Source organism: Nicotiana attenuata, unplaced genomic scaffold (assembly GCF_001879085.1).
Source record: "Nicotiana attenuata strain UT unplaced genomic scaffold, NIATTr2, whole genome shotgun sequence".
In the NCBI taxonomy this organism is placed as follows: Eukaryota; Viridiplantae; Streptophyta; class Magnoliopsida; order Solanales; family Solanaceae; genus Nicotiana; species Nicotiana attenuata.
The window spans coordinates 181153-200374 of record NW_017672252.1 but is presented as its reverse complement, the minus strand read 5'-3'; the positions used below and the strand labels follow the sequence as shown (position 1 = coordinate 200374).

Genomic DNA, 19222 nt, shown 5'->3' with positions numbered 1-19222 from the left:
ATATTCTAGCCTTTAACTTCCCCTTCAAAACTCTTCTTCTTCCAATCTGAACTTCAAATTTGAATTTCAAAGTAAAAAGAAGTTCAAATCTGAACTCTAGTAGTGGAAACCCTCATTTTAGATCTCAAATCCTGCAGAAAAAAACCAAAAACAACAGAAAACTTTCAAAATCCCAAATATACTGTTCTGTTAGAAACCTTAGGCTAATTTTGATTTTTTTTAGTAGTTGATTCACATCATCTAACTCACTACTTAGTTGCTGAAGTGTTCTGGACCTTCCTGGGAGTTTGTTGAATGCATTTAGGAGTTATATCAAGTCAAACTTGAGTCATTTAAGCTTATTTTAGGCGCCTACTGTTTTGCCACTAAATATCAATTGTTGGGCTGGTTGACATTAGTTGCTGGATTCAAAATATACCAAATTGCTGCTGTATACTGTTGCTGCCTAGCTGACCTCGATTTCCTTTCATTTTGCCCAATTCCAGGTACACTATTGGCTCAAATGATGTGGAGTGTCATTCGATGTACATGAATAATTGTGAAATCAAATGATGAAGCCTTGCGCACATGAATCTGCCTCTGTTTTCATCGTTAGTCTAATGAGTAGTTGTAGCTTAGCTTAAACAAATATATACTTGGTGCTAGATAGGATTATTTGTATTAATTAGGACTACCTAGACTTGTTTGTAATTAAACCATAAGGCCTTTGGATTGCTGACTTTAAACCATATTACTTAGGATTGTTGGACTCATTTTGTGAAGGACTACGAATTAACTTGATTTCAGTCATGAATTACCCGAATTCTGCATTTCGTAGTGTTAGGATCCAGTTAATTTTGTGGCTGAGCAATGTTAGGTATACTAGCCCGTTAAAATTGTTGTAGTTAACGTGTAATAGCCTTGAAATGCCCACTTAGGAATTAGTCCAAAAGTATTGTTGGATATTGCCGTATTGAAAGGCTAACTGTTGAATCATGATCAATGTGTGGCCTGGTTGTTAGTTTAATTGCTAATCATCGCCTTTCTGTCATAAGTCTTCTCATACTCTATTCATGCTTAAATCCTTGTTTAAGTGTTAACCAATGTAAATGAGTTTACAGGTCAATCATTATAAATTGCTCATCATATGCTGAGTAAAATTTATCCCCAAGTCTTCTCTCTTGATTTCCTTAATAATAACAGTGGTTTCGATCTTGGTGTTATGACCGCGTGGGCCCCGAATAGGCCCAGCGCCTGCCCAGGCCCATTTGAACTACTTGTATCGTTTGGACTGGGCTCATTTGAGCCCCAATTGGACGATCCCCTGAAATTAACTGCCCAACTTATGTGACTGAACCTTCATGTTTGGGCCAATTTTTAGGCCCAAAAATTGTTATAAGTCAAAAGCTCTTTAGAAACAAGTATATTAGGAATAGGGGATTAATTTGCAAATATGAATTTAGGTTTTGAGTTAGGTAGCGGGTTCAAATTAAGAGGGTCCTCCCTTTTATTTGAATTCGGACTTGAACTCGAGGCCCGAATTTATAAATGTAAATTAATTAGGCCCTTTAGAGACAAAAGAAATAGAAAATCACAGTTGCATTAGGTTGGCCTTTAAATAAAAATGAGATGAGCCTCGCCAAACAAAACATATAAATTGCGGGGCCCTCTTCAAATGCTTAATTAAAATACTTAGAATCCGGGGTGTGCCGTTTAGCAAATTTCATGGCCCCCCGCAAAGTAATAACACGTTAGTCGCTTTAGGTGCGCTTTTAATAATTTTACCTTCCTAAATACGGGTGTGCATTTCAGGCAACCCAAATCCAAATTCCAAAACGTTGAATAAGAATGTGTCGAGGATCCGGGTGCATTTCATGTGACATGATCCGAAAACACATTTTTTAAACGACGTTCACTTTCTTAAAATTTAACTAAAAGCGGTAAATAATCTTAAAATTGCACTATAGGTTGGAGCATATACAAAAATTGGATTTTAGCCATTTATAATAATTTAAGCGACCGTGCTAGAACCACGGGATCCGGGGGTGCCTAACACCTTCCCTCGGGTCAACAGAATTCCTTATTCAGAACTGGTTCGCAGACTCCATTCGGGAAGTCGAAATTTCCTCGATTTGGGATTTAAGTTAAATCGGTGACTTGGGACACCAAAAGCCAATCCTATCCCAAGTGGCGACTCTAAATAAATAAATAATCTCATTTTGAATAATGTCACTTTAAATGGAAAAACTCCCTTATACATTATCCTTCGGGGTAGGTGTGTAAAAAGGAGGTGTGACAGCGTCTTCACACTGCTCCGACTACGGTCGATTTTCCAACACTTAAGCTCTCATTTAGGGACCAAGTGTCCCAAAACTCTCCGAAACTCAAAACCGAACATCCTGGCAAATCAAAATAGCAGAAATGAACTTGGGGAAAGTAGTTAATAGGGGATCAGGGCGTAAATTCCAAAAATAATCGGTCGGGTCGTTACATCCTCCCTCTCTTAAAACCAACGTTCGTCCTCGAACGTGCTAAGATTTGCCTCGAAGTCCTCAAGTCACTGAATGCACACTTCCAACATACACCCGCGGGTGATCCCACGTCACCCCAATCCACATAAGCCTGGCGACACATCTCAACTGAAATTTAGCCTTTCTAGCAATACCAATAAACCTTAGAACCAGAATTTTTCACCTTCCATCCATTTTCAAAAGACCCGATTCTAAATCCATACCCGGCATCAGTCTCAACCAGCTACTTCAATTCGTGCCAACACCCATAGGGTACAACCACACAACATGACACATCACACATAGGCCCACAATAACATTTCTGATAACAATACTTGCCTGAGATCAAATCCGCACCGGCCATAAGCCTCATATTCAATAGGAACTCTTCTCAAACCTCCACAACACCGGCGATGATATAATAACCACGAAAACCAGATAACTAAACACTAGAATAGCCAAATCTCAGCTAATACCAACGGGCACACATCCCACAAGCTAAAACTCAAGAAGCACAGAACGAAAATGACTGAATATGGGAAGGGAAACACATAAGGGAGCTATCAAACAAGTCAGACAAGCACAGATTTTCTATCAACGCTAATCTACAAAACAATCTAACGAAAAAGAATTAAAGCATATAAAAAGAGTCACAAGGATCTTATACTGATATAACTCGCGTCACGGTACACAGCCCGGTCTCAACACATCAATTCATATGAAATCACGAGGGTCCCGCCCTCAACTCTGAATCACAAGTAGGGTACGCATCAAGCCATCTAGAGACTCGCACTAGATCAATTCCGTTGACAAAATTACAACACGGCCTGGCTCCCACACCGGTGGAGCATAAGAAATCACAGCTCGCAACCAAGGATACTCAGAAATCACATCAACCTACCGAAACAGACAACAGGAATTTTACTACTAGTCTCATAACTCCCGACAACGGCTAGAAACAGACGATAGACACGGCTATCACTCATAGAACCTCCCAACAGGATAATCACATAAACAGAGTGCAATCATGAAACGCACCCGTAAAGGGAGCAACAAAATAAGGGAACTCACCCCGATAAGCAGGACTGTAATGAACTACGGATGGTGCTCCTTTATAACAAAATGAGGCATACCTGAATGACATCACCTGGCATAGCGGCATTAAGCCTACTATATGAAACACATCAACGGGTTGGGCCTCCCCCTCTTAGGCGCCCTCTACTCGCCCGAATACCTCGATGTGACATATCGGTCCGAAGTCTGGGACAATCTCTCACCATGTGGCTAGTATCTCCGCACCCAAAGCACCCTCTCTGCTGACGAGGCGGTAGGAACTGTGCGGTACGGGTACTCCGAGACCCATGAACACCTGAGTCACCATGCAAAGCCTGAAGCGCGAACTGAACTGGCTGACCCACAAAACCTCTACCATGACGCACCATGCCTCCAAAATAAGGACGAGCATATCTCCCCGCTCTACGAGGTCTCCTCGCCTCCTCAAACTCTCTCTCCTAATCTCGCCTGCCCTCTCTCTCATGACCCCGTCTGTCCTCTTTCTCCCTAGCATGCATACCCTCTATCCTCCTAGCAATGCTCACCACCTGCTGATAAGAAATATCCATCTCCAACTCACGAGCCATGCTAGACCTGATGCTGGGAATAAGTCCCTCAATAAACCGGCGAACCTTCTCGCGAACAGTAGAAACCAAGGCTGGGGCATGTCTAGCCAAGCTATGTAACGGACAGCGTACTTCGAGACGGTCATAGTACCCAGGCGCAAATGCTCAAACTCAGCGCGCCATGCGTCCCTGAGGCTCTAAGGGACAAACTCTCTCAGGAACATATCTGAAAACTGGATCCAAGTCAGTGAAGTAGCCTCGTCCGGACTATCTAACTCATAAGCACGGCACCACTGATAGGCGGCTCCTCGAAGCTGGAAGGCGGTGAAAGAAACCCCACTCGATTCTGATATACCCATGGTACGGAGAATGCGGTAACACTCATCTAGAAATCCCAGAGCATCCTCCGATGCTAGACCACTGAATACAGGAGGCTTGTACCTCTTGAACCTCTCAAGCCTCAGCTGCTCCTCCTCGGAAGCTGCTGCCCTGCCCTCGGGCTGATCTCGGACTACAGGCTGCTAGGAATAATCTCAAGGACCTGCTCAACATGCACTCGCTGCTCAGGAGTGCGGGCGGCGGGAGTCTGTGCTCCTCCCCCGGCCTGGGATGGGGCTGCAGCAAGGGGAAGCAACCCCGCTTGGGCCAAAGTGGTGTACATTCTCATGAACTGTGCCAGAGTCTCCTGAAGGGCTGGAGTAGTAGTAGCAGTAGGCGTGTCAGGTGCCTGGACTCCGACTGGATCTGCTGGTGGTGCCTCGGCGGCAACTTGCGCAGGTGCTCTCGCTGCAGCACGTGCGTGTCCTCGGTCTCTACCTCGGCCCCGACCTTTGACGGCTGCAGTAGGGGGCGCGGGTGCCTGATCATGTCGGGTAGTACGTGTCCTCACCATCTGTGAGAGAGTAGAAGACAGAGGTTTAGGGTTGTGATGTCAAAAATCTCGCACGACAGGGAAATCAAATGAAGTGGAATTTTCCTAACGGTTACATAGCCTCTCGCAGATAAGTACAGACGTCTCCGTACCGATCCACGAGACTCTAATAAACCGGCTTGTGATTTGTGACTCCTATGAACCTAGAGCTCTGATACCAACTTGTCACGACACCGGTTCGACCTCCGTGAACCATCGTGACGGCACCTAGTCTCTATGACTAGGTAAGCCTAACAATGCGGAATATAAACAATAATTGCGGAAGAAATCACTAAAAACCGGAATAATAAAAGTAAACAGTGTTTAAGGTGCCGCTCGGCACGAACAATAGCAACTCTCGAAGCTAACAACAATTCCCAAAACCCGGAATCTCACAAATCACAAGCTAAGAGATACATAAGAAGCTCTAACTCCGGAAATATCTAAACAAGGGATAATACTGAAAGGGCTATACTTATTACAGGATGATAGAAAGGGACTCCTCGGTCTGCGGACGTAGCAGATATACCTCGAAGTCTCTACAGAAACGCCTCCTCCCAAGGATGATAGAATTGAGTGAAAAAATACCTGGATCTGCACAACAAAAATGTGCAGAAGAGTAGCATGAGCACACCACAGCGGTGCCCAATAAGTATCAAGACTAACCTCGGTGGAGTAGTGACGAGGGACAGTCGAGACACCTACCGGTCAAATAAACAGTGCAATGATAGGACTAACGGAACATGATACACATTTATATAAAGACTGTACGAAATGACCAACAATGCTACAATCACAATAAAGGAAAAGAACAACAAGTAACAACGAAAATATTAAGAATGATGACACATAAGAATAGGCAAAAACTCATCCCAAGTCCTAAAGTCACAATACAGTAAAGGGAAAATAAAACAATAACTCAGACCCTACGACGGTGTTCACATCAGGTCTTATACAACAATTTCCACGAATTACCGAATCTCAGACAATTATAACTCACGAGTCCCAGTACCTGAAATTTAACAACTGGCATCCCGTGCCCTCATCAGTCTCACGGTCACACTGACAACTCACTTTCTAACTAGGGCCACTTTCGCATATATGATAAGTAACGGGGGCGTACACTATGCTTAGAAAAATCGGGGGACTTTACGTACAATAGGGGTGTTCAACTACGTGTATACTTGTGCAAGTGCTTTAACATAATTTCTACCAGCTAATAAGCGTACAAAGAAGAAGAGGCAGCACGTACAACGTTTCCTCACAACTTCCACGAGACAATGCTCATACAGGTAAGCAACCCACAATCACAATATTAAACAAAAATAAGAATGCCTCCACAGGCCGTCACAAATCCTTACAATCATTCCCTGACATAGCCAACCTTATTCCGCCACGCGTGCAATAATAACATAATAAGTTCCCGCCTTATTTCACCACACGTGCATCATAATGTTCCCGCCTTATTTCGCCACATGTGCAACCCACATAAGCATATATACATATTCCACCTTGTTACGCCGCATGTGCAATATATCAATAGTAGCAATAGCATGGCAGAAACCTCGTGCGACCCCACAACAACAACCGCACGGCAGAAACCTCGTGCATCACAATATCAACAACCGCACGGCAGAAACCTCGTGCATCAACACCCCAAGTACAACAGCAACAATGACAATATATACAAGAGCGCAACAAGTGAATCAACTCAAGAACTTTCGTTCACCGGGGGACGGTAAAACTAGCTCACAAGGAATAACCACAATAGAGAATACTAAGCGTAATAAGAACAACTCAACAAGGGAGAAAATAATATGAAGCAACGACCCCATAGCATGTAGTTCAACAACAAGGGAGTTAACAAGAGTCAAGTAAATTTCAAATAAGGAAATATTAATTAAACATAGAATATCTACTCTTCTTTTAAGGTTGGGCAGGTTACGAAGGATATACAACAATTTCAATTAAGACTAAATAACTGCATGAGAGATAATAATGATTTCCAATAAAAACAAGCAGTTATGAAATATAACGTGATAATAGAGGAGGTAAAGATCTTCAGTTAAGCAAGGTAAGAGTCAATTAGGCAATAAGAATAAACCATAAAGCAATTAATCCCAAGTAAAACATGTAGAGGTGAAACTAGTAATAGGGAATTCAATCATATCAAGAACAACTTCATACTCGGTGAATATACGGACCTAAGAATCCTAAAAGGCCAAGTTTCCACAAATAAGTTCGAGCACGCACTCGTCACCTCGCGTACTCGGATTACAATCAACAGAGAAGACTCAAATCCTAAGGAGAAGTCCCCTACACAAGGTTAGGCAAGATACTTACCTCGAACCGGCTCAAAATCAACTAGAAACCACGTTCTTGCCATGAGTACTCGACTCCAAATGGCCCAAATCTATTCAATTCGATTTCATAATGTAAATAGCACTTCAAGTAATTGATTCTACAATTAAATTCTAAGCTAATACGCGGAATTATGTAAAATGACCAAAATGCCCCTCGGGCCAACGTCTCGGAATCGGGCGAAATTTATATTTTCAGAATCCTCACACTCACACAAGTCTATTCATATAAAAATCTCTCAAATTGGATGTCAAAAACCCAATCAAAACCCAATCTCTAGGTCTAAGAACTTTTCCCCCAATTTCTACCAAAATTCCAAAATTTAAGGATGAAGTTAAGGAAAGATTCATGGAAATTAGTCTAAACTGAGTAAGAATCACTTACCCAAGTTGCCCAGGTGAAAATCCCTTCAAAAATCGTGATCTCCCGAGCTCCCAAGTCAAAATATGAATTATGGTATAAACCCTCGATTTTGGAAAACTTATATTCTGTCCAGATATTTAAAGCATCGCGAACGCGGAGGAAGTCACGCGTTCGCGAAGAAGAAAAATGAAGGCTACCCAGATGTGCTTCACGAACGTGGAAGCATGCACGCGAACGCGAACGCGAAGAAGGAATATTATTATGGCCTAGAGATTGCTCTTCGCGAACGCGTGAACTAGTACGTGAACGCGAAGAGTGGACTTGCATAGCTACGCGAACGCGTGATAGTGGACGCGAACGCGATGACGAATAAAGCAGGGCTTCGCGAACGCAGGGAGTGTTACAGAACGCGAAGAAGAATTTTCAGGTGGTCATCAACAAAGCTTCGCGAACGCGTAGGGATGTTCGCGAACGCATAAAAGGATATCAGAAGCAGAAAAACAGCAGTTCAAAATAGTAGAAAAATGACCCGTTGAGCATCCGAAACACACCCGAGGCCCCCGAGACCTCAACCAAAAGCACCAACAACACCTAATACCTCATTCAAACTTGTACCAATCCCTAAGACACCTAAAACAACGTCGAAAACTCGAGTAAATCAAGGATTTAAGCCTAAGAACTCCAATTTCCCTCAAAATACGATTTTGATCAAAAACCTAACCAAACCACGTCCGAATGACCTGAAATTTTACACACACATCCCAAATGACATGACGGAACTACTGTAACTTCCGGAATTCCATTCCGACACTCGAATAAAAATCTCACTATCGGACCGGAAACTTCAAAAATTCAAACTTCGGAATTTCAAACCTAAATTAGCTAAGGAATTCCAAAACACAATCCGAACATGCTACCAACCCCAAAATTACCCAGCAGAGCTAACGGAACCATCGGATTTCCATTCTGAGGCCGTCTTCACACTGCTCCGACTACGGTCGATTTTCCAACACTTAAGCTCTCATTTAGGGACCAAGTGTCCCAAAACTCTCTGAAACTTAAAACCGAACATCCTGGCAAATCAAAATAGCAGAAATGAACTTGGGGAAAGCAGTTAATAGGGGATCGGGGCGTAAATTCCAAAAAACAACCGGTCGGGTCGTTACACTCAGCCATTTGACCTAAGTTTTAGCACATTTATGAGTGCAACTTGTGACGACCTTTGCTAACTTTTGTTCCACAACTCGCTTGATTTCAAAACTCAATATACGACTATCATACGACTATAATAACTCATAACATAACCTACTTATCATGTTAAGCACCTTAGTCTCACCCAAAAGTATATGTTATAACATTTCCAACTTATCGACTTTCGACGAAACTTATATTCTTCAATTCGTTTAGCTTCTAAGTCTTCCAACCCTCTTGGTACTTGGTATCCGTAACCTTAAATATTTGTAACCTCCAAGGTAATATTATTAACTTACTTTATGTACTTTCAAAGATGATCTCATTTATGAGCTTACATCAATTGACTTACGACGTACTCTCATGTATGAAAATATGGGATGTAACAGGTTTATTGGCGTGTTTGAGATTTTGGAGATAGTTGGGCAGGTTGCTTATAGGATTGCATCGCCTCCTAACCTAGCAGGGGTACATTCGGTATTTCACATTTGCATACTTCGAAAGTACCATGAGGATAGGTCACATGTTTTAGACTTTAGCACGGTGCAACTTGATGAGAATTTGACCTACGAGGAAAAGTTGGTGGCTAAGGTTAGACCGGCAAGTTCGAAAGTTGAGATCTAAGAGTTTTTCTTCTATGAAAGTGCATTGGAGAGGTCAACCAATTGAAGAGGCAACGTGTGAGTTTGAGTCCGATATGAGGAGTATATACCCACAGCTGTTTACCAGTCCAGGTTTATTTCTATGTCCTTCGGATGACGAACGTTCCTTTTAGAGGTGGAGAATTTGATGATCCGATAGGTCATTCTGAGTACTAGCTCCTTTTTGTATGTTTCGAGATAACACATAGCTTTATTTGTTGAGTTATGACTTGCGTGCGTGGTCCGTGTCGTGCTTCAAAAATCTATTATGTGTAATTTTAAAGAGAATGTGACTTTTGTTAAAATGAGGTTTGAGTTTATCACGGTCAATATTTTTGGTAGACGACCTCGGATCGATGATTTTACGATGATGCCAGGTGACTCGAGGGCGTTTCGGCGCATTATGTGAAAGGTTGAGAAATTTGGTTTTAAACTTGAAATTCTTGAGTTTTGATGATCGATTTTAAATATTTGATGTTGTTTTGATGATTTGAGTGAGCGAACGAGTTTGTATGATGTTGTTACATTTGTGTGAATGTTCGGATTGGAGCCTAGGTCTCGGAAGGTGTTTCAGATAAGTTTGGTTGATTCTGGAAGTGCTGAAGCATAGCAGTTGCTGCTGTAATGTTGCACAATTGCTAGTGTAATGTTGCAGGTCTCGCATTTGCGAAGACCTGATCGCACTTGCGAGCCTTGCATTTGCGATGTCAGGCTCGCAAATGCAAACTATGGGATGGGTAGGAATGTTTCACAAATGCAAAGAAATTGTCGCATTTGCAGATGCCTGGATTTCGCTTTTGCCACCTAAGTGTCGCTTTTGCGACAAAGTGCTGAATTGGTAAGCTTCGCAAATGCAAAGCTAGGACCGCATTTGCGATGGAGAGGGCTGTCGCAATATCGAATTTTTTGTCACATTTGCGACGTTTGGGAACTATGACACAGATGCATTTGAGATCAGTGGTTCATATTTGCAAACATCACAATTGCGAACAAGAGTTCGCAATTGCAACATCAACAGCTGGGTAAAAGAGGAAACTTTCGGGACTTAGCTCATTTTACATCATTTTTCAATCCTAAACTCTCTAGAAACGATTTTTGAAGAGGATTTTCTTCCTAAATTTATTGTTAAGCAACTTTAACTAGATTTCAATCACTTTTTCATGAATTTCTCCACCAAATCTATGAATTGCAAGGTAGAAATTAGGGGTTTTGGGTAGAATTTAGGAATTTTATAAAATTGAGATTTAGACCTCGAATTAAGGTCGGATTTCGAAACAAATCACATAACTGGTCTCGCGGGTGAGTAGGTAATCGGGATTTAGTCTGAATGTCGGATTTTTACCACGTGGGCCCCGGGGTTGAGTTGTGTTGACCTTTTCAATTTAGTTAAAGATTGAACCTTTTTCATTAGTCGGTAATTTTTAAAGCTTGTTTTGAATTGTTTGAACGATAATTGGCTAGATTCGGTTGGTTTGGAGGCTTGTTCTAAAGGAAAAATCGTGGCTGACTGTTGACTTGTTTCTTGAAAGAGGTAAGTGTCATGGTTAACCTTGACTTGAGGGAATTAAGGCATGATTGGTCTATTTACTAAGTGATTTATGTGTGGGGACGGTGTATATACAAGGTGACGAGTGTATATGTGTCGTCATGGGTTAAGCATGCGGAACATGCTACTTAATTGCATGTTTTCATTTATACCATGTTTTTTTTTACTTCATGTGTATTATTCGTTCTGTGCTCTAATTTCTACCTGCATTTACTTGTTAAATCCATGCTTCCATTAGCTACTTGCCGCAATTTGCTATATGTTTTCATGTATCTACGCCTTCATTTATTGACCGCTTTTACTTGCTTATTGCTTTTATATGTTGTTAATTAGCCGATTTTACTTGTCTTATGTATTTACTTAGTTAATTGCCTTACTTACTTTATTTCACTCTACTATGTGCATTGAACAGTCGTAGAGACTTTATTTGTTTAGTTTTCTTTTCCGTTATGTTGTGAGATACGTCGTAGTTGATTGTAGTATTATAATATGTATATGATATTGGGATTAGATTGTACGCTGCAATGGTATTGTAATTATATATGGGATCGGGTTGTACGCCTCTGTTGCATATTTCTTATTCCGGTTTCCATGTTATTTGTTGTTTCTCTATTCCGTTAATGTTTTCTACTTATACTCGTACAGGTTTATAGTGAGTGCCTTGCCATAGCCTCGTCACTATCTTGTCGAGATTAGGCTCGTCACTTACGGAGTACATGGGATCGATTGTACTCATACAGTTATGCACTTCTTGTGCAGATTCTGGTGTTGGTCCCAGCAGTGCTTAGTGGAGATTTGTCCGAACTCGTTTCATCAAGAGACTTGAGGTAGAGCTGCATAGTGTTCACAGACCCTGGAGTCCCTTTCTTATCTACTTTACTGTTTATTTCATTACGAACAGTTATATTATTATTTCAGACCCTGTTTGTAGTACTTCTAGCAGCTCATGTAGTTGTGACACCAATTTCTAGGATTAAACTAGACAATGTGTATGGATTTTTTTTTATGTATTTCGAAGTTTCCTAGCTTTATCTTCTTATTATTTTGCTTTTAGAATTGTAAAAATGATAAATCGTTAGCTAGTTTTGGCTTGCCTAGCAAGGGGATGTTAGGCACTATCACGACTACGTGAGTGAGATTTTAGGTCGTGATACAAACACGATGAAACCCAATTCTTCAGGGGATACAAACTCATATGTGTCTTTGTTCTTTAATACTCCATCATAGATCACATAAAAAAACCAAAACGAAGAATGAGACGTTGATTCTCTCTTACTTCTAGTTGAGAATGAATGATACTTAGGCCTCATTTGTTTGCACTTAATGGAGGTCTGAATCTTAATCATTCAGATCTCAGACATTAAGTGCGTTTGTTTTTAAAGTCTGAATCTTAATTATTCAGATCTTAATCATTAAGTATGTTTGTTTTTTTTACTTCACAACCACTTAATGGGTCTGAATAGGTCTGTATGATTAAGATCTATAACAGAGACTTAATTTCATTAAGATGCTATCATATATTCATTATTAACTGCCGCCACCGCTTACCATTATCAACTACGACCATGCCACCACCACCACCATACTCAACCATCACCACCACCACCACCCCCCACCACCACCACCACCTCTGCCACCACCACGCCACCATCATCCTTAATCATAGCCTCTATTATCGACCATCACCACATACTATCCCCACCACTCCGACCACCATCATTCTCACCTACAATCAATACTCATCCGCCTCAACTACCACAACTGACCACCCCATCACCATCAACAACCACAGCCGGCACTGCCCATCAATATAACCTACCACCACGCACCCACCACCTTCCTCAATCACAACTACTACCACCACCCGACATTATTAACTATCACCACCCACCACCACCATCCTCAATCATAATCGCCACCACTACCAATCACTACTAGCTACTAGCATGAACCACCATCATCAACCAAAAATACCACCAACCACCGCTTGTAGTCGGCATTCACCCGTTAGCCATCACCACCAACAACTATCATATTTTAAAAAACTATATTTTTTATTGATAGAATATTAGATTAGTTAGTATTTCATTTGAATTTTATGTTTATTAATTTTCAAATAAAGATAAATTTTATACATTCAGATGTTAAAAATCAAATAGTCTTAATTATTTCTATTCAGATCTTAATACACATCTTAATATATTCAGATGTGTATTCAGATTCAGATGTCTTAATCTTAATACACATCTTGATATTCAGATGCGTATTCAGATTCAGACGTCTTAATCTTAAAAAAAACAAATGAGGCCTTAGTAGGCGGTTGGACATAAAATTGTAATTTCTAAAAAACAAAAGTAGTATTTGGAGTTAAGTTGAAAAAATGTATTTGGAATTTGAAATTATGTTTGGACATGCATTTTATTTGAAAAAAATATTGCAGAGTTTTGTGAGTCGGGAAAAAAAATTTTGAAAATTTTGAAAAAATGGTCAAAATCACTTTTTGATTTTTGAAAACTCATTTTTAAAATTTTTATAAAACAAGAAAAATTTCATGGATAAACACATTTTTTGAAAAAAAAGAATATTTTTATTGACAAACGGGGTAATTAATTTAGAATGTTTAATTCTTTTTATAAAGTTAATGACATGGGTCGTAATTTTTTCGGTGCGAGATATACAATTGCTAAAAAAATAGTCAAATACCGAAAAGATATGTAATAGATACAATTTAAAAAGGCTTGTGTGTGTAAATATATTATCGTGGTTAACTTATTTGTAACATGAATTTAGGGACAAGCTCAAGTGGCAATCTATCGTATTTTGCTATGCTTATACAATACAAAGATGGTTCTTACTTATCGCTGCTATTTCCCTTATATAGCCTATAGGCTCATACTCTAAATACATTTACTAGAATAATCAATGTGGGACATAACTCGCCAGAATATAAAAGAAAAGAAAGCTGTTGCATCAATTGTTGACAAACTGTTGCATCTGAACTGACATTTTCAAGTATCAAGCAACTTGAGACTGGAAACCTTCATCAGATACAAGTGCTCTTAGGTCTTCTTCTGCAATTTTCTGAAAGATATATGCAGGGAAGATAAATTAAATAGGCGAGACAAACATATTCACTATACCGAAGAACTGGAAAAAAAATATTGCACAAACAGCATGAATAATAAATTTGAGCATTGCATTATGGAAATATCACTAATTGAACTCACCTTTTTTTTCTCAGCAACCGACTTGAATCGCCGAAAGATGTCATCAAGTTCTTTCCCCTCAAGTTCATATCCAAGCTGTAACAAAATGAAATGATTTTGATCCACGTTCACAATAATATTAATTAGCATTATATGGAACTCTTAGGGTATGTATCTTACCTCAAGCATTTTGGATTTCAATGCATGGCGCCCACTGTACAAAAATTTCATCATGTTAGCAAATTCTTAAAGGAAAAATGTACGTAGTTCAATTGATCTAAATGAGAAAAAGGGAGATGATTGTGTGATACAATGGTAGTAGTGAAATTGTATGGAAACAACTTTGGAGAATGTCTATCTACTATTCCCTCTGATCCTTAATAAATGATTTTTTTGACCTTTTCATTTTGGTTCAAAATAAGTGTCATTTTTACATAATTAAGAATTAATTAACTTCAATTTTTCAAATTTGCAACAATCAAGAATGAGCACAGTTCTTAAAGAACGTATAGTGCGGGAAAATGTATAGTTTTTAAAGACTACTAGTGTATATTGTTTGCTTGAATGATACAAAAGTTACGACTGTTAATTAATTATTTGAGAAAGATGATTTGGAATTTATTTGAGATGAAAGTTTTAGAAAGGATATCAAAGATTATGAGTAGAACAAGATCGAGGACTTTCAATAGATAACTAAAAGGAGACAGGAGATAAGTATATTTTTTTCAAAATAGTGATCAGTGATATGAGAAGCATTAAAAATATTCCTTTTTCTTTTTACTTGTATTTTTATGTAAAGAGAGTATATATCTTGGGATATAGATACGTGGACCAATTTGATAGATGACTATAGTTGACCCACATATATTAGTTTGTACATAATTTTGACACTAAATTTGTATATATTACTGTTGACTATTTTTACTTTCAAGAAACTAAATACGGGGAAAAGACTAATTATAGCAAAAATAAAATCAATAAGTTTCTTATATATGAAGGACGATTCACTATTAAACTAGAAACAGTATTGGAGTTCATGGAGGGATAATCCTATTTGAAAAGAAAAATGTACTCAAAATTCTTTTCATTTTCAATTTATATGGCAGTCTTTGAGTGTGGATAAAGTTGAAAAAAGAAAGATGCCTTGCACATATTGAAGCTATCTTTATAACTTATAGACTGTAGTCTTAAACATATTAAGATATTTCTATGTCCATAATAGTATATCATCAAGGAAAAAATAAAAAGTTTAATTAAAAAGTATGTTAATGTAATTAATATATCGTTCTTTTTGAAACAAATTACAAGGAAAAAAATATCATATAAACGAAAGAGAGGTGTAAGCAACTAAGCATAAAGAATACTCCATCCGTTTAAATTTATCTCATATTGTTTGTTTGATTCGACACTAAATTTAAGAAAAATATTTAAAAAAAATTAAATTTATTGTCTTAAAAGCTTAAATGATAAAAACTTATATGTGTTTCAATTTGTGTGGCTGAAAATCGTTCATACCTGAGTTTTCCAAGACTAATACCGTGTCCAGTAACACGTTGAAACCCAACATCTTCAGGGGATACAAACTCATATGTCTCTCTGTTCTTTAACACTCCATCCTAAATCACATAAAAAAAAACCAAAAAGAAGAATGATACACAGATTCTCTCTTACCTTTAAGTTTTAGTTGAGAACTGAATGACACTTAGAAGGTAGAAATTGCAATATGTAGTAGATTAACATATATAATGGACACTTTAACTTTAAAACGGGAAAACGTTGTGCTCTCAACAATAGTAATATCACTAAAAATAACACAAAACCTGATGGATGCCACTCTCATGAGAAAATGCATTAGCTCCAACAATGGCCTTATGTGGCTGCAGCTTAAGCCCACTGTACTCTTCTACCTACATATATAACAACAATTGTGTCAACATAAAAGCACAAAAGAATTAGCAGATTTCAAAAGGTAAAGAATAGGGGTACAGGCTATACCATTTTGCTCGTCGCGCTTATATGCTTTGTATTAATCCCAGAATATAGACCACCTAGTACTTCCTCTCCACGATATTTTAGGGCCATCACAATCTGTTTTAGTAAAGGGAAAGTCAAAATCTCAACGAAGAGAAATAGACATCATTATTGTTTAACCCGAAAAATAATTTTCAATGCCAAAGCAATTAGATGGACCACAAGCAATTGATTAAATTCGAAAGATATAAATTTTCGTTAATACAACATGATCGAAAAGTCAAAAATGAATTCAATTATAGATAATATATTTGAAAAAAATAAATAGAGAAGAAATAATTCTTATTAGATGATCCTTGATTGGATGATGAGCCGAACAGAGTTTGAAGAGCCGAACTATAGCAAACTTGGGAACAAGCTGCTATGAATTATAATGTATAATGTATATAATTGTAGAGAAGAAAATTAGATGATTACAATAGTGGTAAAGTGTGTCTATTTATAGGACTAGTTCTAGGTAACCATTCTACTTTTTATTATGAGCATTTACTCAATTCATCCATTCACTTTTGGAAGCATTTACCATTAATGAGATTTCTATTTTCTTATTCTCTTAATATTATTCTCTATTACTGTTATTCCTGTTCATATCAATCATAATTGAAAAAGTGACGACGTAAGATACCTGAATTATTCTATTTATTTGTTTTGAGTACAGAAACTATCTTTTGGTTAAAAAATTATTACCAAAAAAATAAGTAACAAGATGGCAAAAGGATCCCAATATGTTTCAAAACCTGGTTGCACGAATACAATTATAATTGTCATATGGCTTGTCTAATTGTCTTCAACAATTCATCGAACAGAAGCTGTACGTATTCTCTCCATTATAAAATGCATGTGTGTATAACACCAAATCCAGTATAAAACGTTTTAGTAGTGAAAAAGCAGGAAAGAAAATGGCAATAAACAAACACAAGTTTGTTTTCTGGTTTTTTTCTATGAAAGAATAGGAAGCTAAATTTGAGTAAAGAAGAAAGTAAAATATTGCTAGTCTTGATATGATATATATATATATATATGGTCCAAATAGGAAGTCTGTTTGTACAAAAGTTAAACACATAACTGACCTCCTCTAGAGAACCATTTCCAGCTCTTTCACCAATGCCGTTGACAGTGACATCAACTAGTCTCGCCCCTGCACACGCTCCCTGAAATTGAACACACTACTCTTCAATATTTTAACTTAAGTTGGTATAAACCAGAGTTAGGCGAATTTAGTATTTAGAGTAATATATATATATATATATATGTACCAATTTTTTTCACCACACAAACACATACTATATATTGTCCGAGTTTAGAAATGGAGTACATACAGCTAAGGTGTTGGCAGTAGCAAGGCCAAGATCGTTATGACAGTGAACTGAAATGATTACATCTTGTATTCCTGGGGTATTGGCTTTTATGTCAGCAACTAATTGTCCAAATTCAGTGGGCAAACTGCATCCAACAGTATCAGCTAGGCAAATGGCTGTTGCACCAGCTTTGATACCTTCTCCAACAATATAATAAAGGAACTCCCTATCAGATCTGACAAAAAATAGACTCAGTTTAGAAGACAAAGATGCAAGTCATTTCGCTTAGAAGACTGCTACTATATTCTATTCGAAATGGACTACAAACAAAATATTTAGTAGGCGTTTGGACATAAGAATTATAAAATTCGAAAAAATTGGGAAATTTTTTTTCAAGTGAAAATGGTATTTGAAGTTTAGAGTTGTGTTTGGACATAAATTTTAGTTTGGGTTGTTTTTTGAAGTTTTGTGAGTGATTTGAGTGAAAATTTTGAAAAACAGCTTCTTGCAGTTTTTCAAATTTCCGAAATACATCTTCAAGTGAAAATTGGAAATTTTATGAACAAACGCGATTTCGAAAAAAAACAAAATTTTTTTGAAAAAATCTTCCATCAAATTGTCATGCAAATTAGAAAATTCCAACCTAGACAGTCCGCTTAATTAACCAACCACTCTAAATTTTGTCAGTTTTGTGTACTATATCAAAAGTGGAAATTTAAATGACCGTTTTGCCCTTCAATTTAATTCCCACAATGATTCTTTAATAATCTATTTTTAATAACCCGAAACTCACTTCTCAAATTTTAAGAGATGCATCTTTTCCACTTCTTGGAACCAAATCGTGACATAATATATATAGTTATATACTTTGGGGTATAGCTATTTTGAATTTTTTTTTTTAACTGAACGTATGAAACTAAAGTGGGAATAACTTTAAATTCGTACTCATATTGCTACCTTCTTAGGAAGTATTTATATTCATCATGATTTTATCGATTATCTATGAATAAAGTAGCGTTTAACTATGAGATATATATTTTTTGGCGGTCTGATTGCAAGAAAATTTTATTTGAATGAATTCCAAAATAATTAGTGGTGATTAGTTGTTTCTAATTTGACTTTACTATTGAGTGGTCATAAAGGAAATTTATATTTGTCTAAAATGAAAGCTGATTTTATTTGTGAAGTGAAAGCATTACATTTCTGCGAGATGAATTTTATTTGCAAACCTATTTTCTTTTTAAGTCTGAGTAGTAGTCGTACTCACGCGATGCGCGGTCAATATTAAAAAATATTAATTAAATTAAATTGTGATCTGGCTTGTTTAAACAAATTAGATCGTTTTGCTTTAATAAATTTCAATTATCACCTTATTTGTCAATGTGATATGCCCAATAATAAAATCGCTATTAAAATTAGAAGGGCTTATATAGTCATTGAATAACTTTATTATTCTATATTTTTCTTTATTCTATCATCAGATGTTTAGTATTTTTACATTGTTAATAGAAACTTTTATTAGTATATTATTTTATTTAAATATTTGTATGCTACTTTCTTTTTATAA

The 19222-nt window shown here is 37.7% G+C and overlaps 1 protein-coding gene across 1 annotated transcript in view; it reads right to left on the bottom strand.

Moving 5' to 3' along the window:
• Positions 1 to 13929: 13929 nt before the first annotated feature.
• LOC109212468 (2-isopropylmalate synthase A-like) overlaps positions 13930 to 19222 on the bottom strand; it is an 8041-nt gene continuing 2748 nt past the window's right edge. Inside the window, exons 3-10 of the mRNA XM_019376114.1 lie at positions 17677 to 17890; positions 17428 to 17508; positions 16322 to 16414; positions 16147 to 16233; positions 15842 to 15942; positions 14507 to 14540; positions 14348 to 14422; positions 13930 to 14201 (exon numbers count right to left, since the gene is read on the bottom strand). Coding sequence (XP_019231659.1) covers positions 14136 to 14201; positions 14348 to 14422; positions 14507 to 14540; positions 15842 to 15942; positions 16147 to 16233; positions 16322 to 16414; positions 17428 to 17508; positions 17677 to 17890 — 751 coding nt within the window. The 3' untranslated portion in view covers positions 13930 to 14135. The remainder of the gene's footprint in view (positions 14202 to 14347; positions 14423 to 14506; positions 14541 to 15841; positions 15943 to 16146; positions 16234 to 16321; positions 16415 to 17427; positions 17509 to 17676; positions 17891 to 19222) is intronic.